Raw genomic sequence first — 16087 nt, 5'->3', positions numbered from 1 at the left:
AAGTCGAATAACATTAAACTCACGTATATCATACGTTTTATGTATGCATATAATACAAATAGTTTAAACGTTAATGAATACATTATATACTTAATATAATATACAACTATTTAATATATCCATACTGAGTGAATTCAAAAAGAAAAAAATAAATAAAACTTGTATTTATTTTTTGTAATAACCATTACACATATATTTTTATTTAAAAAGTATATACATTATCAAAATTTTAAATAGTATACAATTTTGTTTTACTATTTTATTTAAAGAAAAAGAAATAATAAATTCTCTTAAGATATTTATCATATACAAATAAGGTAAAAGAAATTATATGTACTCTTTCCTATTTATGTATTCTTATTATGTGTGTATTGAAAGCTTTTGCATTTATGTGTGTTACATACATATATCCATTATATTGTATATCCAAATTTGTGTATTTTATAATATTATACATATACACTAACGTGAGCTCTGTGCCCATATTTTCCCATTCCCAAACTATTATACTTTATTTTTATTTTTTCACTTTATAGTCAAAATGGGGTTATTAGTAAGTAGATTATTTAACCGATTATTTCAAAAGAAAGACGTTAGAATTTTAATGGTGGGTCTAGATGCTGCTGGGAAAACAACTATATTATACAAAGTCAAATTAGGAGAAGTTGTTACAACCATTCCTACTATAGGTGTGTTTTCAAACAGACTTAAAAAAAAACAGCTAAAGGCATATTGATATGCATATGCTTGCTTATAAGTTATATGTATATTAACAAGATATAAACATTCGTTTTTCATATTCATTAAACTGTTACACACACATGTACTAATAATGGGACGGATTCACAATATATCTTGCTTTACTTTTCAGGTTTCAATGTTGAAACAGTTGAATTCAGAAATATTTCCTTTACTGTATGGGATGTTGGAGGACAAGATAAGGTACGTACACTTATATATGTGTGTGTGCATTTCATATATTGTTTAAGTCCTTTAATCCGTATGTTTAAACTTTGTCAATACTTTGAAAAAACATATATACATGTTTTTTCCTCTCAGATTCGACCATTATGGAGACACTACTACTCTAACACCGATGGATTAATATTTGTTGTCGATAGTAATGATAGAGAAAGAATTGACGATGGTTAGTAAAATAATTTGAAAATAATAAAATTTGGCTATTTAGCTAGCTATTAAAAAAAAAAATTTTTTTATTACATTTTTTTTTTTACTAATTTATTAAATTTTTTCTTTCCCTTGTATTACAGCACGTGAAGAGCTGCATAGGATGATAAACGAAGAAGAATTAAAGGATGCAATAATTTTAGTATTTGCAAACAAGCAAGACTTACCCAATGCTATGTCCGCAGCGGAAGTTACTGAAAAATTGCACCTTAACACGATTAGGGAACGAAATTGGTGAGTCATCCGCATTTTTGAAAAATAGGAAAAGGAATATCAAGCTATAAGCAGCTAGCCATTAATTTGTGCTTGCATTATATATATTTTTCTTGTTTTTTTCTTATTTTTTTCTTATTTTTTTCTCGTTTGTAGGTTCATTCAATCGACCTGCGCCACAAGAGGAGATGGGCTATATGAAGGGTTCGATTGGCTAACGACCCACTTAAATAATGCCAAATAAAGATAATATGACTATACATTGTTACAGAATAACACTAAGAGGTGAAGAAATAAAGTTTGTATGAACTTATACTCTGCATGGATATATATATATATATATTTATATTATATGAATATGCAGAGTACTGATTAGAGATTACTTCATTATTTTTGGTGTTAAACAAATATTTATTGCCCTATTTATTTTAAATTAAAAAGTTATTTTGACTAAATAAAGCGTGTAAAAAAAATTAATATCTAAGAGAATATTCAAAAAGTACCCGAAAAATGCACAGCTAAATATATGACGAGTTTGCTACAATATACTGGTTAAGTACAGAAATATTATAGAAATTTTTTACATTGGGATTTTTAATTTTTTATAAAAAATTCATAATGCTATTTTTACGATGAAACAATACGTAATGAGAAAATATGGATACCAACTATTACGCATTGAAAAATGCAGAAAAAAATACATATATATTATGTAAATATTTTTGCATATTTTTTTATTATATATATATTCTTAAAATTTTATTACTTTGTTACTGAGTATTTATATAAATATGTTATACACTCTGTTATATATACATGCATATTTATTTTTATTGAATTCTACATGTTTATAATGATTCCCTATACATGTATTAAACTTGAATTGGCAACAGTAGAACCATGTGCATATATGTATGTATATATATTTACTATATATTTTTTTTGTATATGTGTGTGTTTTTTTTTATTAATATAACACAAATATATAAATTATAAAAGTTTATAAGAAACAAAATGATATCGATTTTCCCATTTTAGTTGTCAAATCAATTATATATTTTTCATATAATTTGTTTATCACCTCCCTGAATTATGTAACTCCTTACAAAAATCGCATCAGCGTTTCAGGGTTATACGATATTTTATATCTGTGCAAATCTAAAAAATGGTATTCCTATATTTTTTACACTTTAAAGAAGTATAGAAATATTCATTGGTGTTTCCTTTTTTTTTATAAGTTAAATGGTTCGGTAAATTTTTACTTTTTAAAAAGGTTGTAAAAAAAAAAAAAAAATAATTTTCTACATTAAAAGATACGCAAAAAAAAGTAGGCTTTTATAAAAATATATTTGTGATATGATTTTCAATAATATTTGCTAGATCATTCATAAATGTAGCAGCATGAGATCCATATATATGTCTATGATCACATGTTAAGGTCATCATTATTCCTTTATTTATTTTTAAATCTTCAAATTGATCCATACTAATTATATTCGTACCAATTGATAAAATACATGATACATTTTTGGGTAAGATTGCATCAAATTGATATGTGTTAAACATTCCTAAATTTGAAATAAAAAAATTACCTCCAGACATTTCATTAGCTGATAGGGTTCCATTTTTTCCTTTTTTTACAAGCTCCTACAAAATTAAATTAAAAGTTTTTAAAAATAAAATGAAATAATATAAACCATATGTTAATAAAACAATAAATCATTATTAATAGTATTACTTTCCATTCTCCTGATAAGGTATATATATCTTTTTGATCGACATTTTTTAAAACTGGAGTTAGTAGGGAATCACTAAGGCCTAACGCATTTCCTATATTTATATTTTGGTTGTACATAATCTCTCCATTTTCATTATCTATATATGTTGAATAGATTAATGGATGTTTAAGTAAAGCCAATGATACACACTTATTTAATATTACTGACATGCTTATTTTATCTTTGACTTGTTCATATATTTTTAGTAATTGCGAAGTTTTCATTAAATGTGTTACTCGAAATACTGGAACGTTTAATGTTTGCATCATATTATTTTTTATGGACTTTTGAATATTCGTTAGTTTGGCTATTCTTGTTTTGTTTTCTACTCTTGTGTTATCTTTTGTTTTCGGAACGTTTTTTTTTTCGAGAAACAGGTCGACATCCTCGTAGGTAATCCTGTCTGGCATCTTCGTCTGCCTGCACAGGGAAAGCCAAAAAATGTCGTATAAAAAGTAAAGATTGACATAGATGAACATGCATGAGGTGCGCTTTCCGTTTTGATTACGTGATATCTTCGGGGGTTAGCTTGTGCTTCTTCATAAGCTCGATGGCAGAAGGTAATACCATTTTTTCGTGTGACTGTAAAGGAGAAGAAGTATATGTATGTAAAGAGTAGCAAATCATATGCCATATTGTTGTTGTGGTCGTGGTTATGGTTGTACTTGGCTGTCCTGTGTGTGCCCCTTGACATTTTGTTGATCTACTTCAGAAGGCCTATTAAGTAAAGAAATAAAATGCATATTTATTAAAGCTAGTCCAAATGGACGTATTTATTTTTTTCTTATTTTTGGGGTACCTAAAATAGTTGTGGATATCTTGATAATATTTATCACTACTTAATTTGAGTCTTTCCTCGAGTATTTTTTCAGTTTCATAACTTTTAGAAAAAAAAAAAAATATTATTATTTGGCTAGCTGTTAAAATGTATTTTATTTTAAATTCCTACTTTTTTTATACTTACTTCAATGTTTTTAAAAAGTTTTTTCCTTCTTTAGTGTCATTTAATTTGTTTTTGAAATGGCTTATTACATCATGTTCTTTTATTTCGCTTTTTCTAAATAAAGGAAAAAGACAAAATAAATAGAAAACACATTTATATATTTATTTTGAATAATAAAAAAATATTTCATTTTTTATATATACAAATTTATAGGAGTATTTTCCAGTTCGCATATTTCCTAACAAAAAAAAATAATGAAATAATTTTAACTTTTTAAACAAAGCGAATAAAAATTATGTTTTGAAAAATGCTAAGATAGAAAACTGATTTAACCTCTTGAGCTGAAATGATGGCAACTTCTTTTTCCAAATCGGCTAGTTCTCCTTCGTTCACTAAAATTTTTTTTATTACACCTGTACAAGGAATAAGAAATTAAGACATATAAATTTATAGCCCTATTTATATGTAAATATATTATTTGCATTACAAAAGTAAGAGACATTTTTTCTCTATGCATAATTTTAAACCTGTATAAGGACTATCCACTTCGACTGTACTTTTGTCATCTTCAATGTGAAATATGACATCCGATTTATTCACAAACTCATTTTCTTTAAACAACCATTTGGAAATTCTTGCTTTCTTTTTTTTACTTTGCATTAGTGGAATGTACACCTTTTTTTCATCATCATCTCTTATTTGATTTACTTTCACTTCGTTTTCCGCTTGTTCATTCGTTATTTTTTCTTTTTCTACTTGATCACTCCCTACTTCATCATTTCCCACCTCTTCGCCCTCCTCCGTTGTTAGAATTCCTAGTACGTCTCCAACACCTGCTTCCGACCCTTCGTCGATTATTTTTTTTCTTAAATATCCTGAGAAAGGAATATGCACAAAATTGTCTACACTCTTGTCATATTACAAAAATATATGAACAACCAATTAGGAGTACAAACTTGTATGTACACATGCGAACCTTCATCAAACGATTCGACATCCATATCCGCTTTATCACTTTCGACTGTCATAATTATGTCACCAACCTTAAAATTAAAGAAGTATATATATGTAGAGACAAGCGGGTATAAAACTATGCGTCACTATGCATATTTATTTTGTTTGCTTTGTTTTCTTTTCATTTTTTACGTTGACAAACTCTCCAACGCTTTTGTTCCACCGGACGATTTTGCCACTCGTCATGGTACTAGATAGCGCAGGCATTTTAATTTCAACCTTCGAGTAAAGAGCATGCTTATTTTCATGAGGTATTCTCAAATTATTAAAGCTTACAAATCCATAGTTTCTTTTAGTTTTGATGCATTTATAAGTATGTAACCAAAACGTAAGAAAAAAAATAAAGTATCGCATCATTTTTTTATAAATCATTTCCATATACAACATGAACACCTTTTTTTTGTGTGTGTTATAAAAAGTTTTACACACAAACTCCAATTATTATTAATATTAAATACACTATATATGTATATGTTTTTATTATGTTGTAAATATATAAAACAACATTAATTTGGTTGAGTATTCTTTTATTTTGGCTACACAAAAACGTTAATACATATTATTACATATTAATGCATATTATTATATATAATAAAAAGAAAAGCCAGCAAGCTTTTTTTTTTTTTTTTTTTTTTTTAAATAGCTAATTAATATGAGAATTAAAAATATACAAGAATAGTTCTTTAAAAGAGATAATAAAAGAGTGTCGTAATGCAAACAAAAAGGAATATGAATCGGAGATATACCGATAAAAATATTGTTTGTTAAATAATTCTATAAAATATAATAGTGACCTTTATTTGTATTTTTTTTATTTATTTTTATATGCCACAAAAAAAATTAATTCATATAATAAACACGAAGAAATGACCAAAAGAAATAAACATACAAATGTAATAAAATGAAAATGTTTTAAACCAATTTTGACATCATTCATTGTCTTCTATATTTATTTGCTTCCTTTTAATGGGCCCTGAAAAGGTTGAAGAAAAAGATGGTATATATATAGAAAGAGAAAAAATCAAGCGAAATGTTGTAGTATGGCTTTATCAAATCTAGTGAATACCTGATAAGTTAAGTTCCTGAATGAGTGCCATTTTTTCTTTTTTCTGTTTCTTTTTTATATTATTAGAAATATGCTCTAATTCTTCTGCATATTCATTTGATGGAAGCTCAACATTTACGGACCGTTTTTTTTTTTTTTTTAACTTCTGTTCAAATTCTTCATTCACCTCTTTTTCGATTTGCTTTTCCATTATGGCCTAACAAGAAAAAGAAAATAACGGAGTGACAAAACAGTGAAGGAATGAAAAAGCGAAAGAAAAAAGCGAAAGAAAAAAAACAAGGACATACCTTTATGTAGTTGTAGAAACGATGGATCACCTTCCTAAAGATGGCATTTGTTTGGTTGATGTTAATTTGGATTTCGTCAGATATTTCTGTGAGTGTTTTTTTTTGAAAAGAAACAGCATATAAAATTGTATACTCTAATATACTTAAATCAATTTTTACTTTTTTAAATAAAATCAGTTTAGCTATTGTATCCATTAAGTATAACAATTCTTGTGTACTTCGACTTTCTAAAACATATCGTTTTAATCGACATATATCGTTTGTATGAAAAAAATAAAAAATGTTTTCTTCATTTAGTTTTTCTTTTTTATTATAAAATGAAGTAACCATATCATCCTCTTCAAGATCCAAATTTTCTTCCGATTCATTATCAGTTTCATTTTTTTCACTTATATTAACATTTGTATCTTCATTTTGAATAACTTGTTTTATATCGTTTACTCGACTAACCTGAGGAGGGTTAGACAATAAATTATAATTATCATTTAATAAATTATATATTATGAATGACTCTAATTTTTTAAAAGAATAAGGTAATAAATTACAAAAAGTTCTGACAAAGTCATAATAAAAAGTTATAAATATATTTTTAAGTTTAGGATTTATATGTCTTAACATTAATGCACTAAATTCTCCAGTTATTTCATTTTTTTGTTGTTTTAAATAAACAGGAATATAATTATTTTTTTTCCAAAAAATTAACAAATTTTTAGTTAATCCAAAACAGGTACCAATATAATCTATCCTTTTTAATTTATTATCAAAATATATTTGTTCACCTGAACATTTACAAAATACAACATTTTCTTTTGCACCTTCTTTATTACTAATAGTGCCCCGTTTTGGGTCGTTATACAAGCTATAATATTCATAAACCTTCTTTAAAAGTTCTGAACCGTAATTTAAGTTTTGCATAGATGGATGAATAGAAATTCGAACTATTCTAATTCCTATATAGTTATAAAAATAGTAATTAAAATAATCGCTAATTATATAGGGTATTAAGTTTCCTTCAATTTCATTTTTTAACATATGATTGCTTATTGTGTTAGCATTATCATCATTTCTCTTTACCTCCTGTTCTTCATTGTCGTCTTGTTTTGTATTTTCATTAGTGTCATCCTGATCGTCTATTTCTTTTTTTTCATTTACCATTTGAGATATGTCTTCAATTTTAACTAGCTTTTTTATTTTTGACTGATCTATTATTCCATCGATAGAACAATGAATAACACCATAAATATCAATCTGATCAATATTATTAACAGATAATGTATTTGTATCGATTGATGAACTTATGAGTACAAATAAATGATGTTGTTGTGAATCTAATATCATAATTAAATCGTTTGGTGTATTTTTGTAATGAGAAGTTATGAACAGGGTCATAATTTTTTTTAAAAGATTTTCGCTAGTTGTGTTATAATTTTTAAATACATTTTTATTAACAAAAAATAACTGACATTTGGATGGAGAAGATAATAAATTATTTTTAATACTAAATGTTTCATTACAATTTAAACATAAAAAATTATTTAACCAATTTTCAACCTGATCATCATAACTATATCTAATTGGACTTTTTAATGTTATATCTATAAAAGCTTTATCAAAATATAAATATTTGATTTGTTTAAAATCATCATATGTTAATTGTGTTACAAATTTCTTTTTTAATTGCTTTAATAATTTAAAAGTAAATGTTTTTCCTGTCCCTTCATATCCATTTAATGTAGTAGACAAAATTGTAATTTCACCTTTTATTTTATTTTTTAATATATCTATAGGTATACATGCAGCTTCGTCTATAATCATAAGTTCACAATTTGGTATATTATCATTTTCAATTATATCTAGATATCGAATTTTTTGTTTTAAATATTTTATATTTTTAAATATAATTATTTCTTTTATTTTTCCATTAACATATATTTTTTCATAATCTTTAAATTCATTATATCCTAATATATTTAACCCCTTGTCTAAAAATTCAAAAATCGTATGAACACTATCATTATTACCTGAACAAGTAATAATATTACTGTAATTAAAATAAATACTTAAAGATAAAACTAGGCCTAACGTAGCAGATTTTCCTCGACCTCTATTTGCTAACAAATTAAATAATATTTCTTTTATGTTTTTTTTTTTCTCATTATCGTTTCGTAATATTTTACATATATTTATTAAAATTTCAAGTTGATCTATACTTAAACATATTTTAAAAAGTTTAATTATATTTTTATCAAGAAATGAATATTGAGCATCACTATCTAATTCGTTTAAATTATTTTGCATAGGTTGTGTTCCATTTATTTCTGAATTTATTTTAACTTTTTCATTTGTTCCACCTCCTTTATTATTATAAAATTTTGATGAATATAACGATATTTTTCTTTCTTCCCGTTTTTTTTCAAGTTCTTCACATTTATTCTCTAAAAATTTCAATTTCTTTTTAAGTAATTTTTTATCAGGTGATAAAAACCCTCCTAATGTCGCAGACTTTTCAAATGTTGTATCATCATTTTGTTTTGCAGAAATGATTCCATTATTTTGTGAATCTTCAGTAGATATTTTTGTAATACTTAAATGGTTATCATTCAGTGGTAGTATATTCATTTCATCATCAATAAACATAGCATTTTTACAAGTATTTAATGATCGAAAGAAACGATAAATATAATTATTATAAACATTACATGCACCGTTCATATTATATTTTTTATGATAATTTAATGTTAAATTATATATATCCTTTAATTCTTCTAATTTATTTATTAAAAATATTATAATACCTCCTCCAATTACTGTTTCAATACACCTACATAATATATTTGGAGTTATATAAGAAAAGTCTTGAAGAATACACATGGAATATGTTTTTCCTAAAATATTTTGTGTTTCTTTATAAAAACAATATCTTATATTTGCATTATTTAAAAAGGAATCAAAATTGTTATCTATTTGTGTGTCAAATGTTCCTTTCTTTATTTTTTTTTTCATTTCTCGAAATCTTTTTTTCTTGCTTGTACAGAAATCTAGTTTTTTTCTATAGCACCATAAAATATTAAGCGACCTACTATTAGTAACTAACCGATTTAACAAAAAATAAAAATTCATAACAACATTTTTCCCTTCATCCCCAATAACTAAGAACATACTCCGTTGCCCTATGGCGATGTTATTCTCAACAAGCGTTTTGATCCGTTTGTCTACCTTTTTCTTCATTGTTAATAATGTGAAAAGATGACTTGGCTATTCCTCGAAATTTTTGCTTAAAAATGGGTAGGCAGTCAAACAGCTTATGCTATATCTGATAATTTTACTTTCAATAATTTGCATATACTTATTTATGCTAATCAATTTGTGATTATAGGATACAAACAATAAAATAAAAAAAACAAATTTAGTGCTAGCCCTTTCCACTTGTAAATAGCTTTATGAATAAGCGTTGGATTTTAATTTATATTTGTATATGTACTATACAGGTGGGCATATCAAAACACAACGTTTTAAACAAACAGTTGCATAAATCAGTATTACATTCCTAAAATATATTTTGTTAATTTTTATTCTCTTACAAAACTTCTAGTATTACCAGAAGTAAATAAAAATTAAAAATGGATAATATTCATTCTTATAAAATAACTTTTTTTTTTTTTTTTTTTTTTTTAAAATTAACTTTTTTTTTTTTAAAAAATTAACGTATTTTTTTAGTTAAAAAATGGTAACAAATAAATTGCGAAAATTATAAAAATAACGTCGGGTAGAACCAACATTGCGAATAAAAATAAAACACGCTATTGGCAAAATTTGAACATTTTGAAAAATTTGAAAAATTTGAAAAATTTGAAAAAATAAAATAATGCATACCACATAAAAAGTAAGCAGCTTTATATGGAAAAAATTGTTGAAAAATTTGTTGAAAAATTTATGGAAAAATTATGGAAAAATGAAACTTTTTTATGCATAAGTAATCTGCAAATAACTGGCTGTTGTGACATTTTGCAAAGTGTATTCTTTTCCAACTTTGATAAAAAAAATAAAACGGGTTTTCCCAATTTGCCAACTAAAATATGGCCATGTTTTATAATTAATAATACGAAAAAATTTGAAAATGTAGAAAATGTTATAAAATTTGGAAAAAATTCAAAAAAAAAATAATAATTCAGGATAAGGGCTGGAATGAAACCATTTTGTGTATGCCTATAGGTTGGCAAATTAAAAAACATACTACTTCGCAATCTTTTTCATTTTCTTCATTTTACATGAATATATAAACAACACAAAGTCTACATCCTTTTAAAGGTCATACTATTTTATGCACACTTTGACGAGCGAAATAACAATGGTTGAAAATATTTATTAAAATATGATGGTTGTTAAAAACAAAATTTAGATTCAATTCTTTTGGAGCATGATATATATATAAGGAATATATTTCTTTATTTAAAATTAATAAATTGTTAACATATATTTCAGGACCATCTTTGTCAATATTATCAAAATTGGGTTGTTCATTTTTGGATATATTTAAGAAATGGTTAAATATTTCCATACTATTTTTATTATCATTATTTATATATTTTTCAAACGATCCACATAGCCATAATATTTTATTTTTTTTATTTACATTTTTTAAAACATTCTTCATTGAAATGGATCCTATGTTTAAAATGGAGCCAACTACTATAGGCTTTTCTCCTTCCTCCTCTTCATTACTATTCCCATTTTGACAGTCTGCTTGTTTCAAAGAGTCATGACATGTAGGCAACTTGCTATCATCACAAAGGATGTCATTTACCGATCTTGTAATGGTCGAATTGGCTAGTTTATTCTGTATAGTTTGGTTAATAGGCTCGCTATATTTTTTTATAAATTCTTGCTTTGCATGCTTTATCATTGCACTGTAGTCACCATAAGGAAGTAGGCAATACAGTGAAGACTGACCATTTTCAACGGTGCCAACATTTTGTTTTACATAAATATCGTAAGGAAAATGTATATTGATCTTATATTTTTCATATTGCTCTATTATGTTAAATATACAAAATTTAAATAAAAATAAAGTATGCTCAGGAATATTAGATATGTCAATTATTTTGAAACAACCATTTTCTACATCATCACTTTGATTTATACTAGTTTGTGTAACCCCGTTTGTGTGCATAAAAAATGTTGCTACATCATCAGTCGATTTAGAAATGTGTCCCTTTAAAATATCGGAGTCATATATGAAAAATAGGAAGAGCAAAAATAGATCTCCATAAATATAAACATCAGAAATGTTTAAGAAAATAATTATGTTTAACAATTTTATCCATTCTGATATTTCATTTATATTTGTAAAATTTAAAATTTCATTTTTTATATTTGGTGATATGATACATACATATTTTGCATCTTCATTGGGTTTGTTATTGATCTTGTCTGTTCTCCAACTTTCTATTATTTGTTTATAAACTTGATTTGAGAAATTTAAAGTTTCTTTTTTTTCATCTGTTTGTGATTCCATGTTGTTTACTAACAAGTGATCATGATGTATAGATAGTGGAATTTTGTTTTCAAAAATAAATTTCGATAAATAATTTTTCATAAAAAAAAATTGTAAAACATTATTAAATATATCTAAGAAGTAGTTTGCATTACTTTTTAAATAATCAATATATAATAGTATGTTTGGATTTATAAAATGGTTGAATAAAAAATTGATATGCTCAACAGATATTATATTAAATATGTAGAGAAGTAAATAAACTTCTTGTCTCATTGTATATCCCACTCTTATTTCAACATTATTTGGAATTTTCTTTTTTATCAATGTAAAACTATTAGAAGAAAAATGGTTACATTGGATTCCCGAAGTTTTTAATATTTCCCTATCATCTATTATACACATTTCAATATTCAATATTTCAAACATTTTAAAAAAATGAAAATTTGTAAAACTTAATTCATCATGGTTTGGTTTATCTTCCTTAAGTTGGATATGTATTTTTTTTTCTTCACTATTATTTTTGCTGTTTTTTTTATTTTTTTTTGATTTACTACGCTCATTCTTTTTATCTTTCGAATTGTTTAGACCCGCTTTGTTTCGTTCCTTTTCGTTGGCTTTGTTAGCTTCGTTAGCTTCGTTAGCTTCGTTAGCTTCTTTACCTTCTTTACCTTCTTTGGCTTCCTTGAACTTTTCTAAATTCTTTTCTGCATTTGTTTGCATTTGATTTGTGTATTTTTCATAGACAATTTGTGAAAACATTTCGTGGTCCTTTATAAGAAATATGTTTCCTTCACATCTACTTTGTTCATTTTGTAAATCGTCTGATTCCGTTCCATTTTTATATTCACAAATGGAGTTACAAATTTCGTCATATATTTCTTTCCCCTCAAAAAAGGAATCACCTTGTTTACATGAGATGTTTTCATGTGCCACTGCTTCGTCAATTTTGTCAATCGTGCTTGGAGCATCTGGTTCTTCGTTTTTAAATTTGTCTTGGCATTCCTCTACTTCTTTAAGTGCATTATCGACATATTCTATGATATCATTTTTATTTTCTAAAATGTGGATCGTATATGTTTTCTTCATCATTTTATAAATAAACCCTTTTAAGTATGCCACTAAAAATGAGTTTAAAAAATTTCCTTTTTCTTTCACCATTTTTATCTCTCCTAAATATGCATAAACATTTTTTGCTTTATTTTTTATACTTAAAAGAATTGATGAGAAATAATCTGAAAATAGTTTTGTTAACTTGTTTAGAACACCTCTCATTTTAGATTCATAAAATGAATTATTTAAAATGTTAGTATCATTTTCAGGGGAAAAATCAGAACCCAATTTTTCTAAAATATATAAAAAAATATTATTGCACAAATTTGCATTCATATATATAAAGACATTTTGTTTTGATGAGTTAGGATCAAACGAATTCTGATCTAGTATAAAATACTGATTAATATATTGAATTATTTTAAAATAATTATAAAAATAAAAAATATGTGAATTGTTTAACTTGTTTTGAATATAAATATGATTCATAAAGTCTGTAGAATATTTTTTTGCATGCGCATCTAAATATATAGATTCAAACTCCTTATTATGTAGATCCCTATCTTGTATAATTTGATCATGAATCAATTTATCAGTTTCCTTTTCACATTTTTTTCCGTTTTTTTTTCCACCTTTTTTAAGACCACTCGTAGTCCCACTTCTTGTGATTTGCACATCTGGACTCTTTGATGGTTGGGTTGAATATTCCAAAATTGCTTCATCATTTTTGTTTGCAAATATGGAATTACCATCGGGACTTTTGCTCATGCATTCTCTGGTTTGACAAAAATCAACAAAATGAGAAATGTAATTATAGAGGGATTCACAAAATATTTCATGATCGTTCCACAAATTAAATGAAACCATAGGTAGCATTTCATTCGGTTCGCTTAAAATTGTTTCTAACTTATAATTAAATAAGTTTGATTCAAAGTTAATATAATCATGTGTATTCAAATTATAAAATGGGACCTCATTATTACTACCCAACTCTTTGATGTATTGCAAAGTTTTATTTTTTGTGTGGTAAAAAAAAGTATTTATATTATTTTTTAAATCGGATTGGCAAATGGTGCTACCGATTAGTTCGTCATATATTATATCCGATTGATTTGTAGGAGCTTGGCTTTTTTCTACAATTTTTAACGAACCATTTATGTCTTCGTTTTTTTTTTTCATAAAATTTTCAAAATCGTATATACTCATATTATAGTCTGGATATATATATTTTATCACATTTTCTAATTTTTGTTTATTTGGAAACTGTATCTTATTTTGTGTAATACTATACTTACTTAACAGTTTAAAGCTGTTATATTTTTTTATTAATTTTCTTGTTTTTTTTTTATCGCTTTGTGTTATTTTTCCATTTGTAAGTGTGTCTAACGTTTCAGTAAATGGATTTATAGATATATAAATATTTTTTTTATAAATTTGATTTTTATAAAAACATTTAATTTGAATCAAACCAACAGAATATGAAAAGGAATCAAAAATAAAATTAAAGTTAATTTTTATGGTTTCTCCAGGTTTTATATATCCCGTTTTTGGGAAAATAAAAAGATTATAATTTTTTTGTTTATCAAAGTATAGTACATCATTTAGTTTTAATATATTATTTTTTATTTTCATTTTATTTTTTAAACTTATTATATATATGATTGTTGATGATGTTATATTTTTTAGGAATACAAATTTGTTTATTATGTCTTTCCCATTACTTTCTATATTTATACAGGAACAATTTATTTCTATTGGTTCTTCATGCTCTACTGAATTAGCTTGTTGTGATTTATCTCGACCCAACGGATCCGTTTCCTTTTTCAAAGTCTCTAATTCGGTTTTCTCGTTGCTTGAAAGTTTATTTATTACATTTGATTCAGCATTTTCCTCTTCAATTGGTTTCCCTTGAACATATAAATCATCAGATAATGGTATAGCAAAATTTAACAAAACAAATTCTAAATTATTTTTTATTTTATTAACAATAACTTCTTGATATTTTTCTTTCTTTGCATCTTTATTTGTTACATAAACATAATCTTCATTATTTTTTTCTTTATCTTCCGATTGATGTTTTTTTTCAAAAACTTTATCAAATATATTGTCCTGTTTGCCCTTCGATATTTTATTGTATATATTTAATTTTTTCGTCGCTTTTTGAAACTTGATTTTTTCAGGTTCCATTCTTAAATTGTTTTCCCAGTGCAATTTTCTTTCATCTTCCTTCTTTAAATATTCCAGTAACGTGTTTAGCTATTGGTTAAGTGAAGGTGAATGTAGGATGAAGAAATGAAATTGAAAAGAAGTAGACATGTGGATGCTTGCATTTTTTAGAAAAGGTTACCTCATTCTTTTCTCTGTATTTTTCTCCTTGGTCTACAAGGGTATCCTTTTTATTTGTTTTTTCCATAAGTATTTTGCTTTTCTTTTCCCATTGTATTTTATTTTCTTCAAACCTTTTTAAAACCTGATCAGTTTGAAAATCGTGACCATTAATGGGATGCATAAACTTTTTCAATTCTTATAATTTTTATTTTTTTTGTGTTTTTCTATTTACCCTTTCTTCCTTTGTCTCTCTAATCCTTTCGGAGATCGTATTTTTCTTTTTTGATGTATGATCATTCATTATTTTTTCAAGTTAAAATAAACAGATTGCTTTTGTGTTTATCCGAAAGATGCCTATGCTTGCCCATTAGTATAAGGCATAAATATTATTTTTTTTTTTTTTTTTTTTTTTTCAAGATGGAATCATTCCCTTGTTTGGGATTATTTTTAATTTAGATTTCAAATATGTTTTTCCAATTTTATCTACATTTCTATATAGTAAGAAAATGGAAAATTTATAATAATTACGTCATTTTCAATGCCGCTTTTTTATCTCTGTGCGTGTCTTATATATATTTGCAAAAATAGAGTATGATTCGATATTTGTCATATATAAAATAATTCTTACATGTGCATGTTTATTTCATGGTAAATATAGATAAATATTTTTTTCCAACTAATTTGAAGTAGCTAAATTAGAAATTCTTCGTTATTTTTCGGCTA

The 16087-nt window shown here is 25.3% G+C and overlaps 4 protein-coding genes across 4 annotated transcripts; 1 reads left to right on the top strand and 3 right to left on the bottom strand.

The window, feature by feature from the left end:
* Positions 1 to 541: 541 nt before the first annotated feature.
* Positions 542 to 1645, top strand: PCHAS_0505200 (ADP-ribosylation factor, putative; the record flags this gene model as incomplete). Its single annotated transcript, XM_016800109.1, has 5 exons — positions 542 to 689; positions 872 to 942; positions 1060 to 1147; positions 1272 to 1422; positions 1558 to 1645. The coding sequence occupies 5 exons, from the start codon at positions 542 to 544 to the stop codon at positions 1643 to 1645; spliced, it is 546 nt and encodes a 181-aa protein (XP_016655155.1).
* A 1091-nt stretch (positions 1646 to 2736) lies between these two features.
* On the bottom strand, positions 2737 to 5523 carry PCHAS_0505100 (dihydrolipoamide acyltransferase, putative; the record flags this gene model as incomplete). Its single annotated transcript, XM_016800108.1, has 11 exons — positions 2737 to 3048; positions 3140 to 3599; positions 3688 to 3725; positions 3845 to 3896; positions 3979 to 4059; positions 4144 to 4236; positions 4326 to 4360; positions 4456 to 4535; positions 4650 to 4997; positions 5099 to 5165; positions 5269 to 5523. The coding sequence occupies 11 exons, from the start codon at positions 5521 to 5523 to the stop codon at positions 2737 to 2739; spliced, it is 1821 nt and encodes a 606-aa protein (XP_016655154.1).
* A 542-nt stretch (positions 5524 to 6065) lies between these two features.
* On the bottom strand, positions 6066 to 9717 carry PCHAS_0505000 (N-acetyltransferase, GNAT family, putative; the record flags this gene model as incomplete). Its single annotated transcript, XM_016800106.1, has 3 exons — positions 6066 to 6109; positions 6203 to 6398; positions 6490 to 9717. The coding sequence occupies 3 exons, from the start codon at positions 9715 to 9717 to the stop codon at positions 6066 to 6068; spliced, it is 3468 nt and encodes a 1155-aa protein (XP_016655153.1).
* A 1081-nt stretch (positions 9718 to 10798) lies between these two features.
* PCHAS_0504900 (conserved Plasmodium protein, unknown function) lies at positions 10799 to 15665 on the bottom strand (the record flags this gene model as incomplete). Its single annotated transcript, XM_016800105.1, has 3 exons — positions 10799 to 15292; positions 15384 to 15506; positions 15597 to 15665. The coding sequence occupies 3 exons, from the start codon at positions 15663 to 15665 to the stop codon at positions 10799 to 10801; spliced, it is 4686 nt and encodes a 1561-aa protein (XP_016655152.1).
* Positions 15666 to 16087: the final 422 nt, after the last annotated feature.

The sequence above is a fragment of the Plasmodium chabaudi genome (assembly GCF_900002335.3).
Source record: "Plasmodium chabaudi chabaudi strain AS genome assembly, chromosome: 5".
In the NCBI taxonomy this organism is placed as follows: domain Eukaryota; phylum Apicomplexa; class Aconoidasida; order Haemosporida; family Plasmodiidae; genus Plasmodium; species Plasmodium chabaudi.
Note: the sequence above shows the minus strand (reverse complement) of the source record. Positions and strands in the feature narration are given on the sequence as shown.